At 38.3% G+C, this 19,182-nt stretch overlaps 2 protein-coding genes across 12 annotated transcripts; one reads left to right on the top strand and one right to left on the bottom strand.

Moving 5' to 3' along the window:
- Nucleotides 1–7,764: 7,764 nt before the first annotated feature.
- On the bottom strand, nt 7,765–9,353 carry LOC148929577 (uncharacterized). The gene is made up of 2 exons (XM_089056937.1): nt 8,315–9,353; nt 7,765–7,802 (listed from the first exon to the last, which is right to left on the bottom strand). The coding sequence occupies exons 1-2, from the start codon at nt 9,351–9,353 to the stop codon at nt 7,765–7,767; spliced, it is 1,077 nt and encodes a 358-aa protein (XP_088913063.1).
- On the top strand, nt 9,263–12,179 carry LOC148929576 (uncharacterized). Of its 11 annotated transcripts, none has more exons than XM_089056314.1 (7): nt 9,263–9,401; nt 9,634–9,735; nt 10,169–10,477; nt 10,570–10,701; nt 10,798–10,902; nt 10,984–11,471; nt 11,580–12,179. In XM_089056314.1, exons 6-7 carry the CDS (start codon nt 11,410–11,412, stop codon nt 11,935–11,937), a joined length of 420 nt encoding a protein of 139 aa, XP_088912440.1. In that variant the 5' UTR covers nt 9,263–9,401; nt 9,634–9,735; nt 10,169–10,477; nt 10,570–10,701; nt 10,798–10,902; nt 10,984–11,409; the 3' UTR covers nt 11,938–12,179. The 11 variants fall into 11 exon arrangements, with proteins under 11 accessions (XP_088912440.1, XP_088912439.1, XP_088912436.1 ...); XM_089056313.1 differs by having other exon boundaries at nt 9,634–9,759; XM_089056310.1 differs by lacking the exon at nt 9,263–9,401 and adding an exon at nt 9,409–9,560 and having other exon boundaries at nt 9,634–10,477.
- The last annotated feature ends 7,003 nt before the right edge of the window (nt 12,180–19,182 follow it).

Here is a 19,182-nt window from a genome sequence, read left to right as displayed (position 1 = left end):
ATTTCGGGTAAGTTATGAAGCTTCGACTTTTTTAGCAAAGTTATTATGGTGGGTTTTTCTATAAATCAGCATTTCGTCTTCATTATTATTATTTTTTTTCTGTAAATCAGCACTTCTATCCTTGATAGTGGAAGTTTGATAATTTGCAGTGCATTACTGATTTTGGATTTCGATTTTGGTTTGCTACATTACTGATTTTGGATTTTTCAATTGGGTTTTTCTTCATTATTGATTGATTGATTTGTTGTTAATTATTGTGTTTAATTTTGTGGTATTTGTTCATTAGCATTTATTTGGGTTTATATTCATCAATGATTCTAAATCCTTGATAGTGGAAGTTTGATAATTTGCAGTGCATTATTTGTGTATTTCTGTTAAATTGTGAATCGATTAATACATTATTTGTTTGATCATGTTGCATCATGTAATCAGATGCGTACATTAATTGTTCAATTTTGGTGGATCATATTAATGTACATCATTTAGCCAGTATGTGCATTGAACGGTTCTGTTTTGGTACATTATTCATACTATTTTGTACATTACATTAGTTTAATTTGATACATTATTCATCCAGTTTTGTTGCCTTTCAATCACTTCATTCCAGTACGTAAATACAGTTTCTCCGTGGCGTGCCGTTCTTTCTCTCTACAATATCTATCACCACCGCTACGGTGCTGGTATGGTGTAATAAACACATGGAATAATATAATAAATTATTTGAATGAAGTATGTGTAGAAGCATTTGAAGTCCTACTGGAATGAAGTAAAAACCTTATCCAATGAAGTAATAAAGTTTCTGAATGAAGTAATAAACTCACTCGAATAAGTTGCATTTTTTAATGTGAATAAAGTAAAAACTCATGTCAATGAATTCGAATGAAGCATATGTTGAATCATTTCAAAACCTACTTGAAGCAAGTAAAAACATGTTGTAGTTTCAAGGTATTACGTACGAAATGAAGTAATAAACCTATACAATGAAGTAAAATTGGCTTGTAATGAAGAGCGAAAAAAATTTACACAGCAACACATCTCATCAAAAAACTAGATCTAATGGCCCAGATTTGGTTACTAGTTCGGTCTTTAAGAAGGGTTCGACATTAATTACAACTCCCTCTCTCTATATATATAGGGTTTTGATCTATGCATAACTAGATTTAAATAAAGAAACGCGGAACGATATCATACGTAGGGCATTTTTAGGTCATAGTTAGTTTATGTTTAGGTCATGCTAGCAAATCATGACCTAAAATGATCTTACCATGATATTAAACCCAAATCTTATAATATGACATAAAACTGCTTAATTATGACCTTCCGTGTTTTTGCATAATTATTGACCATTAGATCATCTAATCCTATGACCAAGATCTGGGCTGCATTTTTGGGTTTAAGGGCATTCTTATTTTGATCATCTCCCTATATATATATATATATATATATATATATATATATATAGAGAGAGAGAGAGAGAGAGAGAGATAGAGAGAGAGAGTCCCATTATCCACAAACCCACTCTTAAAGACCGAACCACCGAACCATACCAAATTAGGGCTTTTAGATCTAGTTTTTTATGGATGAGATTCACAAATTTATAAATTATTTTCGCCTTCATCACTAGTCTATTTTAATTCATCTGAAGGTAAATAAATCATACTAACACGTTACAAAGATTTAACTTAATTCCAGAATATATTACTTCATTCCAGTAGGTTTTTATTTCATTCTAATAGGATTATTACTTCATTCCAGTACGTAAATACAGTTTCTCCGTGGCGTGCCGTTCTTTCTCTCTACAATATCTATCACCACCGCTACGGTGCTGGTATGGTGTAATAAACACATGGAATAATATAATAAATTATTTGAATGAAGTATGTGTAGAAGCATTTGAAGTCCTACTGGAATGAAGTAAAAACCTTATCCAATGAAGTAATAACGTTTCTGAATGAAGTAATAAACTCAATCGAATAAGTTGCATTTTTTAATGTGAATAAAGTAAAAACTCATGTCAATGAATTCGAATGAAGCATATGTTGAATCATTTCAAAACCTACTTGAAGCAAGTAAAAACATGTTGTAGTTTCAAGGTATTACGTACGAAATGAAGTAATAAACCTATACAATGAAGTAAAATTGGCTTGTAATGAAGAGCGAAAAAAATTTACACAGCAACACATCTCTTCAAAAAACTAGATCTAATGGCCCAGATTTGGTTACTAGTTCGGTCTTTAAGAAGGGTTCGACATTAATTACAACTCCCTCTCTATATATATATAGGGTTTTGATCTATGCATAACTAGATTTAAATAAAGAAACGCGGAACGATATCATACGTAGGGCATTTTTAGGTCATAGTTGGTTTATTTTTAGGTCATGCTAGCAAATCATGACCTAAAATGATCTTACCATGATATTAAACCCAAATCTTATAATATGACCTAAAACTGCTCAATTATAACCTTCCGTGTTTTTGCTTAATTATTGACCATTAGATCATCTAATCATAGGGCCAAGATTTGGGCTGCATTTCTGGGTTTAAGGGCATTCTTATTTTGATCATCTCCCTATATATATATATATATATATATATATATATATATATATATAGAGTCCTATTATCCACAAATCCACTCTTAAAGACCGAACCACCGAACCCTACCAAATTAGGGCTTTTAGATCTAGTTTTTTATGGATAAAATACAGAAATTTATAAATTATTTTCGCCTTCATCACGAGCCTATTTTAATTCATCCGAAGGTAAATAAGTCATACTAACATGTTACGAAGATTTAACTTCGTTCCAGAATGTATTACTTCATTCTAGTAGGTTTTTACTTCATTCTAGTGAGCTTTTACTTCATTCCAGTAGGTTTTTACTTCATATCAGTACGTAAATGTGGTTTCGCCGTTGCGTGTCGGTCTTTCTCTCTACAATATCTATCACCAACGCCATGACGCTAATATGGTTTAATAAACACATTGAATAATGTAATAAATTGTTGGAATGAAGTATGTGTAGAAGCATTTGAAGTACAGAATGAAGTAATAAACCTATATAATGAAGTAACATGGGCTAGTAATGAAGAAGAAAAAAATTTCGCAGCAGCATATCACATAAAAAAAACTAGATCTAATGCTTGTCGGTCTTTCTCTCTACAATATCTATCACCAACGCCATGGCGCTAATATGGTTTAATAAACACATTGAATAATGTAATAAATTGTTGGAATGAAGTATGTGTAGAAGCATTTGAAGTACAGAATGAAGTAATAAACCTATATAATGAAGTAACATGGGCTAGTAATGAAGAAGAAAAAAATTTCGCAGCAGCACATCTCATCAAAAAAACTAGATCTAATGGCCCAGATTTGGTCTCTAGTTCATTCTTTAAAATTGGTTCGACATTGATAACAACTCTATATATATATATATATAGATGCATATTCTATCACCTGCATTGTTTAGTACTAGTAATTTAGTACCATTTCTTCACATTTTTATGCATATGATTTAACCGATAATGCTTGATTCATGTGTATTATATAATGGCCTCACAGTGTATAGTTCCATTTATTTGCTACTATGAGTTAGTCTGCCAGAAACAAACCACATCATATGCCGAGCGATCAGAATGTGGCAAAAAGTGAGGTGCATACACCTATTGAATCTAAAGGTGCAGAAACTGGGTTGTCTGTAGAGGAATATTGTCGTCGTCATGAAATTACTGTAACTGTAAGCATTCTTTTATCTTGTTTGTGTAATATTTGAATACTCAATTTTTAAAGAAGTGGCTTTGTTCATCTTTGGCTTCTAGTTATTTTGTACTTGGTCTATATTAAAGATTAATCTGTATTCCTCATTTGTCTTTATGGTTATTTCCCTATGTAATTATCTTTTGTTTATTTAGTTCTGATTTGTTGTTTGTTAACTTATTTTTCAATATACCTGAATTTATTTATTGTATTCAATTGCCTAGAGAGGAAATGTGCTCCGACCATTCATCTCATTCCAATCCACTGGTTTTCCCTCAGAGATTTTAAGAGAGGTATGGGCACCACTCTTATCTCAAGAATTACATAGACAGATGCTCTCTAATGAATCAGAGTTGTCTATCAAATAGTTTTTTGATACGATCACGTGCAACTAGAGATCCAGTGAGGAGTTAGAGTTACACTTTTTTCCATTTAAACTTTGTGTTGCAGATGCGATATTTGCTCCAGGAGGAGCCAAATGTCGTACACTGTCATACTCCTCTTGGGACTTGTTATTTGAGTGTTCTTATAGGTCCTTCAATTCATGTGAAGGGCTTCTTAAGTCGCTCTGAGGAATTACATTCTTGGTGATTTATAAGTTGTAACCTGGCCTTTGGTCAGAAGAGAAGAAGAATCACACACACTCTCTCAACGATGGTAATCGAGAGAGGTAGAGCAAGAGAGGCTAAACATTGTATGTAGAGAAGAAGATTGTCGTTCTCTGTATTTCTGTGTATATAATTTGTGTACAAATATTCTCCTCTTATAGTGGAGGAATGTAACTAAGTAAGGAATAAATCAATCTATTCTAAATTACATATTATCATATCAATCACCATATCAATTAGGTGATATCCCCTGATTTTCTCCATTGTGTATCTTGATATGATTCATTTCCTTGTGTATTTTGATACTCCCCCTCAAGTTGAACGACGGCATTTCTGATGTTTAACTTGCGCAGAACTTCTTTGAATACCTTGGGATTCACCGCCTTGGTGAGTATGTCCGCAAGTTGCTCTTCTGACCTGACGAAAGGAAACTCAATCACTCCTCCGTCGAGTTTCTCTTTGATGAAGTGACGATCAACCTCCACGTGTTTTGTTCTATCGTGTTGGACTGGATTTTCGGAGATGCTAATTGCTGCCTTGTTATCACAAAAAAGTCGGCTTTTCTGAGTTGGAGGAAAGCCTATTTCGGTTAGGAGTCTCCTTACCCATATAATATCCATTAATCCACTTTTAATCCCACGAAACTCTGCTTTTGCACTGGATAAGGCAACAACCTTCTGTTTTTTGCTCCTCCACGTGACTAAATTACCTCCCACAAGGTAAAGTATCCTCCAGTAGATCTCCTGTCAACCGGATTACTTGCCCAATCGGCGTCGGTAAAACCATCAATTTCTAGGTTTTCTCTCTTCCCCAGAAATACTCCATGGCCTGCGGTTCCTTTCAAATACCTCACAATTCTTATGGCGGCTTCCATATGATCTTCTTGAGGTTGATGCATAAACTGGCTAACTATCCCAACGGCGTATGCAATGCCAGGCCGTGTATGAGAAAGATATATTAACTTGCCTACTAATCTCTGATACTGTTCTCTGTCTGTTCTTTTTGCTCCTTCTGTAACTCTTAGTCCATGGTTGACTACCATTGGTGTCTCTGCAGGCTTGCAATCCAGTAGGCCTGTCTCTGCTAGCAAGTCTAGTACATATTTCTTCTGTCTTAGGAAGATTCCACGTTCTGATCTTAGAACTTCGATTCCCAGAAAATACTTCAATGCTCCAAGATCCTTCATTTCAAATTCCTTGAAAAGGTTCATCTTTAGTTCTTCAATCTCTTCTACATCATCTCCAGTGATGATCATATCATCGACATAGATAATTAGGCACGTTACCTTATCTTCCCTCTTCTTCAGAAATAATGTGTGGTCGGAATGACTTTGTTTGAAGCCATATTTGATCATTGCCTGACAAAACCTCCCCAACCATACTCTTGGGGACTGTTTTAGTCCATACAGAGTTTTCCTGAGTCGACAGACTTCTCCGTTTCTAAACTCCCCCGAATAGCCTGGTGGAACCTCCATGTATACTTCTTTGTTTTTCTCAAGCTCCCCGTGAAGAAAGGCATTCGTAACATCGAACTGATAGAGCGGCCAATCTTTACTTGCTGCTACCGACAGTAGGGTTCGGACAGTATCCATCTTTGCTACTGGAGAGAAGGTCTCTGCATAATCAACTCCATACACTTGAGTATATCCTTTAGCCACTAATCTTGCCTTGTATCTCTCGATTGAACCATCGGCTCGCCTTTTGATAATGAAGATCCATCGACACCCTACGGGTTTCTTCCCTTCTGGCAATAAACATTTTTCCCACGTTTGATTCTTGATGAGTGCATCCATTTCTTTTTTCATGGCTTCCCTCCAATGTTTGTGCCGCATTGCCTCCTGAGCTGATTGAGGTACTTCTTCTTCCTCATAGAGTGCAGTCTCGAATGCTCGTGCCATTTCTGTGAGTTGCTCTTGAGCCAAGCTAGCGACCGAGTATGTAGTTTTCCTTCCCTTCCAATCTGGGGAGTACCTCTTTGGAGGAACACCTCTCGTACTTCTTGAAGGCATATCATACTGCCTAGCATCTGGTCTTCTTTCCTCAATGTTCTCGATAGTCTCATTCTCCTGTTCATTAGTTACAATATCTGTACTATCTTGGGGTACACTATTACAATCAGAACTTGTTACCTCAGGATCCGAGAGCGGGTTTGGCAGTTCTGGAATGTCACTTAGCGCCTCGTTCTGTATTGTAGGAATTAGTGCCTCGTTTGTACTGATAACTGTCTCAGATGGACTGACCTTAGGGACCAAATTTGGCGAAAGATTTTGATTTTCCTCACAAGTATCCCGACGGGCTTCTCCCCCTTGACTAGTTTCCCTCCGGGTGTGGTTTTGATTATATGAAGGCAACCAATCAAGTGAGTCGTCTCTCGGTTTATCTGAGTTATTCTCCCCCTGACTCTCGGATTGGTTGTAAAAGTACTCTCCCTCAATGAAATCACCATTCATGGTAGTATATAAGGTTCGTGTTTTTGGATCATAGCATCTGTAGCCTTTCTGGTTTTTTCCATATCCCAAGAAGACGCATTTAACAGCGCAAGGTGAGAATTTGGACCGGTCTTGTTTTGGAATATGAACAAACGCTGTACACCCAAACACTTTAGGTTCCATGGTAAGGGATGATGGTATTTGGGTTTGTGTAGCTAGGATTTCGAGAGGAGTTTTGAACTCGAGGATTTTTGTTGGGAGGCGATTAATAAGGTAAACAGAGGTGGCGACGGCTTCTGGCCAAAAGGTTTTTGGAATTTTTGATTCAATAAGGAACGCTCGTGTGATCTCTAGGATATATCTGTTTTTCCTTTCAGCTACCCCATTTTGTTCAGGTGTATGTGGGCAAGTGGTCTGATGGACTAACCCTTTTTCCCGAAAGAAGTTTTGCATGGCGGAATTAACAAACTCCCCCCCATTATCAGATCTAAGGATTTGGATGGTCTGTTTATATTGAGTTTGTATAAGTGTATAAAATTGAGTAAATTTCTCAAAAACCTCTGATTTTGTTTTTAAAAAATAAACCCAAGTCATACGTGTAAAATCATCTACAAACAACAAGAAATAACGAATACCTAAACCCTAAACCCTAAACCCTAAACCCTAAACCCTAAACCCTAAACCCTAACAGGAGCAGGGCCCCACACATCAGAATGAAATAAGGAAAAAGGAGTTTCTACTCGAGTATAATTTAAAGGAAAAGGATGTATGTGGCTCTTGGCCAAAAAACAAGTCTCACAATTCATAGTAAACGAAGAATTAATCTTGGGAAAAATCATACGCATATATCCTATAGATGGGTGCCCTAACCGGCGATGCCAAAGCCAAACTTGTCTTTCGGTCAGCCCATGTGTTAGTAGTGCAGTACTTTGTTGAGTTCCCTCATCCACATAATACAGTCCGCGTCGCTCAGTGCCATGCCCAACTGTCATCCCCGTCTGGGTATCCTGTAATAAACAAAAGTGAGGTTGCATCAGTAATTTACAATTTAATTCCCGAGTCGCATGACTTACTGATAGCAATTTATGAGATAATGACGGAACATATAGGCAATTGGATAAACGTAGTGTGGATGAGATATTAATAGTGCCAGATCCCTGAACCGGTGCAAGTTCCCCATTGGCTGTCTGTACAAAGGTTTTCCTAGATTTTGAGATACTTAAAAAATCAGATGGATCAAATGACATAGTATCTGTCGCTCCACAGTCAAAAATCCAATCATGATCCCGTTCCCCAATATCGGATATTCCAGAATTTGCGAAGGCTTGGAAGGAATTATGGCATGGTATAGGTGGTTGATTTCTCAAACTCGTGGGATCAGAGGGTAATATATGGCATTCTGATGGGTCGGGGTGAAAATTAGGCTTATGCAGGGGGGCTAAATAATAACTATCACAAATATGGGGTAAAAAATGTGATTTCAAGTTTTTAGAGGGATTCAAGTTAAACCCCTCTGTACCTTTCGCCCAAACCCTAGATGGGTCATTCTGGGCCGCCGTCGCATTCTCTGAGCTCTCGGCCCTAGCCGCTGCCCCGCCCCCTGACGCCTCCGTCCCGGAGTTCCACACTCTAGCCACCGTTGCCACTGCCTTGTCCTCATCTCGGACGCTATTTGGGTTTGGAGCACCATTGCTGCCCGTCGTGAAATCGATGTGGGTAGCTCGGTCTCCGACTACAGTGGCTATCGCCGCCCGTCCTCCGCCGCGACTCCGTTGCTGGCGTGCCTTCTTCATCTCCTCCCACCACTCCGGATACCCGTGAATCAAAAAACATGTTTCTCGGGTATGTTTCTTTCCTCCGCAATGACTGCAAGTGAGCTTATTCTTGTCATCTTCTCCTTTGCGGTTGGCTGGAAGGCGAGGCGGTGGGTGAGGCGGTGGGTTACTTGTTGGGCGATTTCGGTTGAATGCTCCGAGGCCAATTTCGACGCCGGACTCCTTTGGCTCATTGGTCTTCATGACCTTTTCATTTGCCGATTCTCGTCTGATAATACCGTAAGCTTCTCTCACGGTTGGTAAGGGGTCCTTGTTCAATAATTCCCTCTTTACAATATCATATTTTTCATCCAATGCCCACAAGAACTGGTAAAGTCTATGCCTTTGTGTATTTTTGTTGTATTTCTCGATTGCGATTGGGGTATCCATGGGATTTGGATCCTTCGCGTCAATTGAGATCCAGAGGTCCTGGAATTTTACCCAGAGGGCCTCTAATGTCATATTTCCTTGCTTCATTCCATATGCCTGTCTGTGCAGATCGCTAACTTGAAAAGGATCGGCGCCGCTCCCGTATGTGATAGCCAGTCCCTCCCATAGATCTCGGGCTGTTGCATACTGGGATACCTCACTCATCAAGTTGGCTCCAATGTTGTTGATTATCCAGTTGAAGCAGCAATGATCCCTTTGCTGCCATCTTGGATAGTTCGGATCATCGGTTGAGGGAGGGCCTGAAACTCCAGAGATGTGAGAAGTTAGGCCCTTCCCCCCAATCGCCCTTTCCATCAAATTTGCCCAGAAGGAGTAATTATCTCCATCCAATTTTGCCGAGAGGTGAATTTCCCCCAAATATTCAGGCTGGGCAGAGGGTTGGTTTGGTGCTTGGGTTGGTGTTGGTGTTGGTGTTGGTGTTGGTGGGGTTATTGGTGGTTGGCTGAAGCCTAGCCTCAAGAGTTCTACAAGTTGTGCAGCAAACTCTGCTGGAAAAGCCATGTTTGTTATTTGTGTGGTTTCTGTGGATTCGGTTTTGAAATCGTCTGAATCTGACATGTTTGTGGTTTTGCAGATTATGAAAAAAGGTCGGGAAAGGTATGCCTGGGACGGTGATGAGATTTTTCTGAGTCCCAAACCTGCTCTGATACCATCTCAACGATGGTAATCGAGAGAGGTAGAGCAAGAGAGGCTAAACATTGTATGTAGAGAAGAAGATTGTCGTTCTCTGTATTTCTGTGTATATAATTTGTGTACAAATATTCTCCTCTTATAGTGGAGGAATGTAACTAAGTAAGGAATAAATCAATCTATTCTAAATTACATATTATCATATCAATCACCATATCAATTAGGTGATATCCCCTGATTTTCTCCATTGTGTATCTTGATATGATTCATTTCCTTGTGTATTTTGATACACTCTTCATCACATCAGAAAATATTGCCTGATTTCACTAGAGGATGCTTCTTCTTCTTTCCTTGGAAACTTGGAAACTTTCAATAGTGCATTACCTCTGCTCATAGAGATCCTGGAGTTTATTTCTCATTTGTTTTTTTTGTTCTACTCTGCCCCCTTATCTCTCTCTCTCTCCCACCACAAATCCCAGGCACAACAAGCAGGTTTTTCTGCTCCAACTCCAATTCAGGCACAATCATGGCCAATTGCTATTCAAGGTCGTTATATAGTAGCCATTGCCAAGACAGGATCTGGGAAGACTTTGGGTTACTTAATTCCTGGATTTATTCATCTGAAAGAAAAGCGCAATAATCCTAAAATGGGTCCAACTATTTTGGTGCTATCGCCAACAAGAGAGTTGGCAATGCAGATACAAGATGAAGCAGTGAAGTGTGGGAAATCATCTAGGATATCTTGCACGGTATTACTTATCCTGGCTATGTTAAAGGAGTATTTTCAGGCATGATGTCCCAACTTTAGTTGAAATATATTTATAGCTCTCAGCTCTGTGTTGAGAAGTATTTTCAGGCATAGATGCATGATTCCTTGCAGCATCTGCTAGGGAACTGGACCACCTTGAAGATGGTTTAGTGAAGCCTTCCTCGAGTGATTCAGATGGACAAGAAGATGGTAAGAGGAACTCCGTCGTGAAAGAGAGGAACTTGAGATGCACAAAAAAAAGAGGTATGATTCATGTAATTGCTTGGTGATGGTTTATGGACGAAGAATTCTGCTCTCCAACAAAGGATTTTTAACATCTTTGCTTTCATTTAAGCAAAGAAAGCTAGGCTGCAAGCAGATGCCAAAGCTGCAGAAGATGCTCATAAGTGGGCTGCAGCTGAAGAAAAAAGGAGAAGGGAGCTGGAGAGAGAAGCTCTGCTCAAGGTTTGATTACCCCACACTTTAACTCAAATCTTATCCCTTATTCTCTTACATTTAAGCCTATATTATCGTGTAACGCTGCAGATGGAGAAGACGGTTGAAATCAACGAGAATTCTCATTTTCTTGAGGACTTGGAAACGTTGAGGACAGCCCCTACCGAGCAACTAGCACTAGCTAGCATTGACGATGAAACAACTCCACAGGATGGGTTTATGAGCTTCAAGTTCGGAAGTCATAATCCATTAGAGCAGCTTGGATTGTACATGAAGATGGACGACGACGATGAGGAACCAGAACCCCCAACAACCGATCCCAATCCTACTACATGCTCGATGTAGAGGAAGGTGAGATTGATACGCCTGCTCATTCAACTCTCGATATTCTTGGTCTTCAACTTCGAAAGTCACCCAAAAAAAAAGTCCTGAAAATGAGAATGATTCCAACCTTATTTGTGTGGGAAATACGTATAGCTGTAGTAAACTACGACTTTCCAACGGGAGTCGAGAATTATGTACACAGAATTGGAAGAACTGGTCGGGCAGGTTCCATCACCTTCTGATAGACAGGACAAGTATGTGACAGGACAAGTATGTGTTCTTTACTTTCTTTTTGATGGATTATTGATTATCTGAAGCATATATGTGGCACTCAGTTCAGTATCTTCTTCGTATTCTCGCAGGTATGGTTCTGGATCATTCGGTCATGACTCAAATGCTTCTGGAAGCTTTCATCAGAAGAGCTTTCACGAAAGCATGATGGCTGCTTCCAATAATAGAGATAGAAGCCGCAGCAGAAGCCCCAACCGGAATTCAGAATGGGCTAATAAGAACTCCAGCGCAGAGAAATTTGGTGGAGACGCCACAAGCCAGCGCAGTATTCACGAAACTATGATGGCAGCGGCTCAATCAATTAAATCTGATGCTGCAGCCATGCAATCAGGAAATGGACTTGACCACGGACATAACACTGACCACAAAGAGGATGGCAACGATGCACCAACTGAACCATCGAGGGAAGATCAACCTGTTTGGGCCTGACCCGACATGCTAGGTACTCTTGCGTTTTGTTAATATGGAATGTGTGTCATGGTCGAACCCCTGACATGCCCCCATAAACTTTTCTAGGGTGGGCAAATGTTTGCTGTACATGTTTTGGTGCACAACTTAACATGTTCTTGACAGTCTCTTTTGTTGCTCCACATGATCTCTAGTGATAGCATTTTGCTACTGATATTATGTTTTGCTCCACATGATCTAATGATGGTATTTTGCTACTGATATCCATGTTGTGTAGTACATATTTGGATTGTGTATTTTTTGAAACCCCGGTCGGAATGCACGTTTACTAAGGCGAAAATCAAGCCTGCAACCAGCTTTTTGCAGGTTTACTAAGGCGAAAATCAAGCCTGCACGTTTACTAATAACAAGGAACTTTAAGATTACATGAAACCAAAGATCTTCTCTTTGTAAATCCTCTTTGCGGTCAAATGTTTATCAAATTCAAAATGATTGAATAAATTATATAGAAACGCAATACTTGCTCTTACAGTAGAGAGCATACAATAAATTATGTAGAAACACAATACTTTCTATTACACGGTTAAAAATTTGATCACTAATAAGTCATCCTGAGTAGCTCGGTCTTCACGGTTTTCAACATCTTCTAATCACAAACATGAAGGTCTAATCGGTGTCCATATAGATCCTCGTTTTCTTCCACTATCTTTTTTGCAGATACCACAGCTGCTTTACTGCAATAATCCAACGAAATCGATCTCAGCGTTGCTATTTCTCCAACTTCTGATGGGATTTCTCCGAGTTTTAATAAATGGCTGAGGCTAAGCTTCTGGAGAAGTGGAAAGTGGGAGCTGTCCGACACAATCCAATATTCTAAACCGCGACACCGCCACACAGATTACCGGATTGACCTTCAGCGTGAGGCTTGGGCTCACTCCCCTGCACCACCATTCCCTCGGCCATGCATCAGGTCCGACCCAATAAATTGCACTGTTTGCGTACCCTAACAATGGCATTTCAAAAACCCATTGGTATGACTTAACCAAGAATAACAACTTTTTAAAAATCTAATAGGTACCTCTCAACTATTATGAATTTCAGATACAAAACTATGTGCAACTTCTTGATTCAAAAATAATGTCAGAACAATTTTCAAAAATATGATTCTCTTTCAATATTCAACATTTGCAAAATTAAACAGATGCACTCTGTTTCTCAGCTCCAACCACTCTTCCGGCTCATCTCATCTCTCGTGTTCATCGCATCGACCCATCGCCCTCCCGAGGCATAGCTTTTCGCCAGGAGGACATACGCGCCAGGCTTCGCCTCCGCAAGCTCTGGGAGATTCTCAAACGCCCTCGAGCCCAACTCCTCGTCCCCGTAGGTTCTGCAGCCGCTGAGCAGAGCAGACCACACGTTCGCCTCAGGTTCACACCGCATGCTCGCTATGAACTCCTCCGCCTCACGGAGACAACCCTGCTCGAGATATCATGCTCACCACGCACGTGTAGTGCCTGATGTTGTGTATCTTCTCCATCGAGTCGAAGTAAAAGCAAGCCCTTTTTCGACTAGACCACAGTGAGAGCAAGCAACAACACTGACAGAAATAAGAGCTCATATCATATGCAAATCCAATATTTATCAAATGAAAAAAGATTGAAAACAAATTACATGGAATCACAATGCATGTTCTTACAGTAGAGCATAAGTAAGAAACAGAATGCTTGCTCTTAAAAATTACAACTCTAGTACATTCTGAGCTACCAGAGGGATCCGGGAGGATCAATCTGTATATCCTAAATTCGAGATGGCGAAATTGATGGAGTTTCCAAATTTCACTTGGTGCATCAATCACAACAAACAATCACTGTGTGTAGATTCCAAAGGAGATCAATTGAGCTAGAGAATACGGATTCTTTATGAGCACCGATAGCAAGGTAACGTGAGTTCACGAATTCAAACACATTATCTAGGAAACAAATGTCATTATCAGAAGTTGCTCTGAATGTCCTCAACAATCTAAGATCCTGAGACGGTAGAACTTTGCCATCCTAATGTGCTGCTTTGTCGTAATCATATATTATGGAACGAGCATGTGCCAAAGTTCCTATTAAAAAATATATGTATATCACAAAAGGGATATTCAAAATTATGATTCTCTTTCAGTATTCAACAGATGCAAAATTCATTGCATTTCTCTCCATTTATCATGACATTCATCCTGTGAATAAAACAGATGCACTCTGTTTCTCAGCTCCAACCAGCTGTAACTCCCACTCTTATTGATCCCCATCCGGCTCATCACGTCTCTCGTATTCATCGCATCAGCCCATCGCCCTCCTTAGGCATAGCTATTCGACAGCAGGACATATGCCCCAGGCTTCTCCTCCGCAAGATCTGAGAGCTTCTCACACGTCCTCGTCCCTGTAGGTTCTGCAGCCGTTAAGCAAAGCAGACCACGTGTGATGTGTAATTTTAGGTCTTTTAAGTCAAAATAGATTTGCACTCAAGTTCACAAAATTATCCCTAATATTACCACCTAACTGCAAGAATACAGCTTCGTGTGTAGTAATTTAAGGTGTCGATCCTTAGGGAAGGTAAGTTTGTTTAACTCCAAATAAAAAAAACAGTAAAGATGAAGGTTTTTGTTTGAAGTTTGTTTTCTCAAAATAATGACAAAGAAGTTGAATTTAAATTAACACAAGTGAGACAATTGTTACTCCAAATTCCAAACTCCTTAGGGCATGCTTGGTATGATGGAATGGAATGGTGGAATGGAATGTGATTCCTACCTCCATTCCATTCATTTGCTTGGTGTGATGGAATGAATGAGTGAATGGATGAAAATGCAAAGGAAATTTAAGGAAATTGACATTTCATTCCTATCTTCATTCCATTCCACCCTCCATTCCATTCCACCCTCATTCCATTCCATCATACCAAGCATGCCCTTAGTGTTTGCAGATTCTCCATAATGACAATGTCACTATCGTCACTAGGAGGATTCGGGAGAATCAATTCTAACCCTGTAAATTCAAGATGCCGAAGTGGATGCAGTTTCCAAATTTCATTTGGTACATGTAGATTGTTCCAAAAATATGAATTAATAATCAATGTCTGTAGATTCCAAAGGAGATCAATTGAACTAGAGAATCTGGACTCACGACGAACATTGATAGCAAGGTACCGTGAGTTCACCAATTCAAACACATTTTCTAGGAAATAAGCATTGTTATTATAAACATACCCCTTAGAAACATATGCCCTGAATGTTCTCAACAATCTAAGATCGCGAGATGGCAGAACGTTCTCATCCTCACTTGTTGTTTCGTCATACTCACATATTATGGAATGAGTATGTGACAAAGATCCTAACAACCCTGCAGTTTTAAGAACGACTCGACGTACGCTAATACTGGCCGGAGGATCATCTCTTATGACATGGTAAAATCTTTCCTTTTAAGCTTCTTTTAAACACAAATCTCTCAACAAATCATGAATTTTACAAAACTTAACGTTTCTAGTTGATCCCAATTCATCAACTAAAACGAGATTTCTATCAACCAATTCCTTAAAATACTCTTGCGCAAGTGTTTCCAAACATTTTCCACTCCTTGGTTTTAAAAATCCTTTAGAAACCCATAACTTCTCAAGAATTGACACACGGATACGGTAATCTTCCTTGAAAACACCCATATACAAAAAGCATGGCTTTAAATAGTTCGGCAGATATATATAGCTCATCCTCAATATTTTCAAGCAAAATCCATCGTTACTATTTATAACAATAGAATTCAAATTTTGCTCTATACACTCCCAACATTCTTTTGTGCGATCAGATTTTGCCAAAAGACCTCCTATCGTAGCAATTGATAAAGGAAGTCCTTTACAATTAGCTACAATAATCTTTCCAATCTTCTCCAACTCAATTGGACACCTTTCTTTCCAGAACACAGTCTTACAAAATAAATCCCAACTATAAGCCTCATCAAGATATTTCATGCCAATTATACAAGACTCGTTCAACTGAGAACTAAAGTCAGACAGCCTAGTTGTTACGATTATTCGACTCCCATTTTGGTTATAAGGAAAGAAATTTTTTATCTTCTCCCACGCCTCTATGCTCCACATATCATCCATTATTACAAGATATCTCCTACTAATCAAAAACTGGTATAATTTTTGTCCCAACTCATTCTCACTCAGATCACTATCTGAATCTCGTCCACTAGCTCGAAAATAGTCTACTTTTGTCATTTTGGTCCGTCTCTAAAAATTAGTCAATTTCTATTTTTGAAAACTTTTTCATCATACATTATAGAGTAAAGTACTATTTTGGTCCTACATATGACCGACGCAGGCAGTGAGGAGGGAGCGGGTGTTCAATTGGCTCATCAAGAAAGTCGAATCCTCCATTGACGAACTCGACCACCTCCACCGCCCAAGACTCTGACTTTAAGCAAAATGACCTCAATTCCAACACTCCTGGGTCTCCAACCAAGCCGGCGCTATCTGAAAATCAAATTCCGAGCTCCCTCCCTCCATCTCTATATTCCGACGCCATCGCAGACACCTTCATGTCCTTTTTCCCGGTGGGCGGTGAGGCCAGCTTCTCCGCTTTGTGAGTGAAATTTCTTTTTTTTTTATTTTCTATTTTTTTTATTTAATTAATTATGTAGTATTAGCATACTAATTAGGTCAAAATTTCACTAATTGTTTTTAACAGAAACGTCACAAAAAAGACCTTACCGACCACGATTTCATTTGTTTAAGACTCGATTTTTAAAACGTGAATGTTCTAGAGCAACTTCATATTTCGGTCATATGTTTAGGACCACAATAGTACTCCATCTGTTCTCTCATAGTTGATGCAGAACTTTTAGGCACAGGGTTTAAGAAAGTAATGGTTAGCGTGTTAAGTGGATAGACAAAAAAGCAAGAAAGAGAATAAAATAGAAAAGTGAATAAAGTAGAGAGAATAAAGTAAGATAGATGAAAGTAAGAATTAGAAAAAATATTAATTATTAGCCTATATGGAAATGACTCAACTATGAGTAACTTTCCAAAATGGAAAAATGACTCCACTACGAGTGAACTTTCCAAAATGGAAAAATGACTCAACTATGAAGGAACAGAGGAAGTACTATACTCTATATTATACAACTAACAATAGTTCAATTATTTTATCTTTATATGTCTCATACTTACCAATTTCTGATTAAAACTCGTGTTGTTATAAGTATCTATTTTTAGAAGAACGAGAGAAGAATACATGTTCTAATTTTACTTTTGTATGAAATGGTCTAAATAATTGGGCCTACTCTAAAAAGTGATGAGAGTTAAAATAAATTATAGATTAATTAAGAGTAATTATAATTATAATGTTCATTTTATTAATTATAATTTCATTATATTTTTTAAAAAAAAATTATTGATAAACATCAATAAGATTAATTTTAAAATATTTAAAGATAACTTCAAGAACAAATATTTAAGTTAGAAAATAAACTATTTAAAGTAACTATTTTTTAAAAAATATTTATTTAAATATTTTATTTATTATTAGACTAAAGGCCAAAAGTGGTCTTAACATATGACGATTTTATGATTTTGGTCCAAAACATTATCTTTTGAATTTTTTGGTCCTCCACAATTGAAAACGGGCTAGATTTAGTCCTTTTTGGACGGCACCGTTAAAAATTGACGGTCAACGCATTTTAAAGCTATTTTGACTGGATTATGAGTTTAATTAGAATATTTAATTTATTTAAAACTAAATTAAGCATCAAACTCCATATATTATAAGCATTTCAAATTAGCTGAAAAAAAAAGAAGAAAATATAGTAAGAGGTGAATCTGCAGATGGGTCTGTTTTCACTTTTTCACCTTTTTCTTGTTGTTCTTGAGCTGAAACAATCCCATCAAAAATGCATCGAACAATTTGCTTCTGGGATTCCAGCATCATTTCGTTCTACTCCATCTCCATCCTCGCTGCCTCCATCTCTCGCCATCTCCATCCTCACAATCCTTCGCCCAACATTTTTATCGACGCCACGATCTCCCCCACCGCGCTCCTCAACTTAAATTAATTTGTTAATCATGAAAATCCCATTAATTTCATTAATCCAAAAGCAATGAAATAATAATGATTTGATAAATGAACGTTTACGTTGTGTGTAGCTAAATCACTGAAATTTCCGGCAATTGCTAGAACCCAAAAATTCAACTAGAAAGAACACCAATTCAACTGGAAATTGTCACAGCCTCACCAGAATCGACCCTAACAATCGAACCAAATCGAAGATAGAACAAAAAAAAATCTAACAAAAATGGGCTGACTTCCTCTAAAATGGGACATAGAAATTCAACGAAAATGGCTCAGATTTACAACAAATTGAACTTGGAGAGGCAATGGTTGCAAAGAAACTTCCTTCTTAGTTTGCCCAGCCAAGCAACGACCACCACCCAGCTGTTTTCATGAGACCGTGCTCGTGAGAGGTGTTTTACTCTAGAATTTCTAAGTAATCGATCGGGATTTGAGCTCTGGAATTGAATCTCTTATATTTGACACCGTCGGCGAATCCTAATTTGGTGTTGTTTTTCAATTTGAACTTCAATTTCACAATATTCTGATCCAGCAAAGACTTCAGTCGAGATCCGTCGCCGGAACCCTCTTGCTTCTGCTCGATTGGCGGTGGTGGGGTGTCGTTCTCCATCGCGTCCATGTTCTCGAATAAGAACTACGACGAGAAGTACCTCCCGCCGCCAGTATGGTGCGGGAACGCGGCGGTGCGCCGCCTCTCCGCCACCGCGCAGAGCTTTTTTTAGATAAATGATTAATAATACTTTAGCTTGTAGGAGTAGTTAATAAAACATAGTACTTAGTTACCTAATCCCATCAAAATAGCTTAAACATGAATTTACCGTCAATTTTTAACGTGCCGTCCAAAAAGGACTAAATCCGGCCCGTTTTCAATTGTGGAGGACCAAATAATTCAAACGATAATGTTTTGGACCAAAATCATAAAATCGTCATATGTTAAGGACTACTTTGAGCCTTTACTCTTAAAACAATGTTAAAGTTATATACACGTGAACTACTTCCTCTGTCTTTTAAAAATAAGAATTTTTAAAATAACACAAATTTTAATATAAAATTGGTAAAGTAAGAGAAATAAAAAGAAAATATATGAGACAAACTATTTTTAAGACCGGAGAAAATACTTTTTTATAAGAGACAACTGCTTGAAAAGTCATAAACTTTTT

This window comes from Salvia hispanica, chromosome 4, assembly GCF_029641045.1.
Source record: "Salvia hispanica isolate PSC_SH4W2 chromosome 4, Shi_PSC_v1, whole genome shotgun sequence".
Lineage (NCBI taxonomy): Eukaryota > Viridiplantae > Streptophyta > Magnoliopsida > Lamiales > Lamiaceae > Salvia > Salvia hispanica.
This window is presented reverse-complemented; position numbering and strand designations above follow the sequence as displayed.

Excerpts from the sequence above, each read along its gene's own strand:
- LOC148929576 (XM_089056314.1), top strand. The coding sequence starts at position 11,410 with ATGTACACAGAATTGGAAGAACTGGTCGGGCAGGTTCCATCACCTTCT. Across the intron at positions 11,472-11,579 it reads CCTTCTGATAGACAGGACAA|GTATGGTTCTGGATCATTCG; the intron begins GTATGTGACAGG and ends GTATTCTCGCAG.
- LOC148929577 (XM_089056937.1), bottom strand. The coding sequence starts at position 9,353 with ATGGAAAGGGCGATTGGGGGGAAGGGCCTAACTTCTCACATCTCTGGA. Across the intron at positions 7,803-8,314 it reads ATCTAGGGTTTGGGCGAAAG|GATACCCAGACGGGGATGAC; the intron begins GTACAGAGGGGT and ends TGTTTATTACAG.